Source organism: Helobdella robusta (genome assembly GCF_000326865.2).
Source record: "Helobdella robusta unplaced genomic scaffold HELROscaffold_5, whole genome shotgun sequence".
Lineage (NCBI taxonomy): Eukaryota > Metazoa > Annelida > Clitellata > Rhynchobdellida > Glossiphoniidae > Helobdella > Helobdella robusta.
Genome location: NW_008705254.1, coordinates 2,235,398 through 2,238,446, shown reverse-complemented (window position 1 = coordinate 2,238,446; position 3,049 = coordinate 2,235,398). Strand labels below are relative to the sequence as shown.

The following is a 3,049-nucleotide window of genomic DNA, read 5'->3' as shown; positions in this document are numbered from 1 at the left end:
TGTGCCAGTGCGCTGTACTATGACATAAGAAAATTATTTGCCGTAAGAAAGTTTAATTCATTGAAGACGCCGAAAGGTGGAAAAAGATTTTTGGACCTAGATGAAAAAAAGTTGGTGGTCGCTAGCTTTAACTATTTCTTAAGAGTTTAAAAAACATTGATTGATTGATTGATTGATTGATTGATTGATTGATTGATTGATTGATTGATTGATTGATTGATTGATTGATTGATTGATTGATTGATTGATTGATTGATTGATTGATTGATTGATTGATTGATTGATTGATTGATTGATTGACGATGTTGACTCACTTTGTGACGTACCAAACGAACCCTGTGAAGTTCAACTTGAGAAACCTACAATGACAATGACGACGACGATGATGAAGTTGATTGTGGAGATTGTGATGGGACTATAATGATAACAATATCAGTGACAGTTACAAGAATGGTGATAACGTTGATGATGCAGATGCCAGCATTTAACTCCTTTAAAACACGATAAGAATGAAGTTAACAACTTGCATGGCGATTTTTACATAGGAGATGATGATACCATGGATGCTTGCAAGCGACCAAACACAAGCATGCAAATGTATATCTCTAAAGTCACCGCACCCCCTCTTCCTCCTCCTCCTCCTCCTCTTCCTCATCATCATCCTCCTCCTTATCATCATCGGTCTTACCTATCATCATCATAATCATGATCCACAACTGATACATCATCATCATCATCATCATTACCAGCATCAGCATCGCCGTCATCGTCACCATCTCACGCGACCTGACCTATTTTTGACGGTGACTTCATGAAAAGTTGCCCTCTTTTCGTTCCGGAAGAAGATGTCAGGCACCCAGATCTTCTTCCAGCTGTCTCCACCAAGGCGCGCCTGGAGTAATGATGATGATAATAATAATAATAATAATAAAATAAAAAAAAAAATAATAATAATAGCTTTTTATTTTATGGTGTATTGAAAGTTAGATTTGTTTGCGTTTCGCGTAAGCATGTAGGACATTAAAACGTCAATAAATGTTAATAAGTTGGTGAGAATCTTGAATTACATTTTTCGACAAACATTCATAAATAAATAAGCAACTGTATTCGTTCGAGTCTGACTGCATGCGTGCGTGCGTGTGTGTGTGTGCGTGGAGCGAAAAAGAAATAAGAAAAACAATGTCTGTGTGAATATAACAAATTTTTAAAGAAAAAATTACCAAAAGTCGATGAAAATAAAAAAAAGTTGATGAAAAATAAAATATTAGAATGAATAAAAAAACCTAAAAATGGAGAAAAAGGATAAAGAGAGAGAGAGAGAGAGAGAGAGAGAGAGAGAGAGAGAGAAGAGAGAGTAAAGAAGAAAAAGCAAAAAGAAGGGAGTTGAAAATCGTACGAACGAAGAAAAGGTAGGTTTTGAAAATGATTTATGAAGAGAATCGTGTACAATGATATGTCGCAGTGTGTGGTATGATGTGGCGTGGTTAACTGAAGTGCGTGATAGTTTGCCGCTACTTACTTCATTCATGTGATATGACCTCGGATTGAACTTCAGTCTCTTGTCCTGCCAGCATTGCCTCAAGTACATACTCACTGAGTAGTCCTGGTGATTATGATGATGATGATGATGATGTTAATGGTTGTGATGATGATGATAATGTGATGATGTTAATGATGATGGTGATGATGTTAATGATGGTGATGATGATGTTTGTGTGTGATGATCGTGATGATGTTAATGATTGTGATGATGATGATGTCAATGATGTTGATGATGATGTTAATGAAGTTAATGATCATGTTAGTGAGTGATGATGGTGTTGTTTGTGATGGCAATGAAACTGCTGGTAATTGAGGAAGGAGATGGTGCTTTAGTGACGATTAAAACAAAACAAAGGTGGAACAGAAGTAACCAACAATGAATAAATAGTGGAAAAACAAATGACTTAGACCTTAGTGGAGTGATCCAACGGTATAATGAAGATGAACTAGTTGGAAAAGTTGCGAAATTAAAACAACGGCAGGTACAAAACGAGGACACTGATGAGATGAATGCAGATATGTGAAAGTACACCAATATAATTGAGTGGAATGAAACTCCACAGAAATATAAACCGATAAGATGACCCTAAGTGTGACGATGTTTGACAAAAATGATGTTCCCGACAATGTATTGATGACATAACGATAATTATAAGAATTATATCACGATGACGTAATGATGATGATGACGGTGGCAATGATGACGACGAATTCGTTAATTATTCACATTTTGATAGACTGACTTGCTATGATGACGTCATTAATTTTGTTGTCTCCTACCGTGGAGTTGCTATTTGTTGTCTTTGTTTTTATGCTTGTTTTTTTTTTATTTTTTCATCAATTGTTTATTTGGTGTAATTATTTTATTCATTGTTTCTCTGATGTGGTTCTTGTTATTATTGTCTATTTTGTATCTTTTGTTTTGCGTTATGAGATTTTGTTTTTGTTAGATTTTTGAAGTTCTTGTGCAAATGTATTAATTCTAAAAATCCTAGAAGAAGCTTTCGCGTTGATTTGATTATCTGCTGTTATCTTATGAATTAATATCCGCAATCTTTTTATAACTGCACCTCTTCTTAGATTATTTCTTTAGTAATTTATTTCCTTAAGTTTGTTTATATTCATTCATTTATAAATTTATTTGTTTTTACATTCATTCATTCGTTTATTTGTTTGTATGTATGTATCTACGTATATATGAATGAATGCATGCATGTATGTATATATGTTTCATTTCGTTTCGTTTCGTATGTATTTATGTATGTATGTATGCCTGTATGTGTGTGTGTGTGTGTTGTGTGTGTGTATGTGTGTGTGTGTATGCTTGGATGCATGTATGTATGTGTGTGTATGTTTGTTTATCTATTTATTTTTTGCTTGTTCATTTTTTGTTGTCTCTCTATTCATTCATCTGTATCAGTCTTAATGTTGGCAGCATATATTTATTTATATTATTCCGAAGCTATTTATGTCGGCGTCGTTGATATTGACAATATATTTTCAGGTT

At 34.1% G+C, this 3,049-nt stretch overlaps 1 protein-coding gene across 1 annotated transcript in view; it reads right to left on the bottom strand.

The window, feature by feature from the left end:
• The window catches only part of HELRODRAFT_68094 (hypothetical protein), a gene marked incomplete at both ends in the record, with an annotated part of 16,528 nt that extends 14,922 nt beyond the window's left edge, over positions 1-1,606 (bottom strand). The window contains 3 exons of the mRNA XM_009026936.1: positions 315-359; positions 792-862; positions 1,490-1,606. Coding sequence (XP_009025184.1) covers positions 315-359; positions 792-862; positions 1,490-1,606 — 233 coding nt within the window. The remainder of the gene's footprint in view (positions 1-314; positions 360-791; positions 863-1,489) is intronic.
• Positions 1,607-3,049: the final 1,443 nt, after the last annotated feature.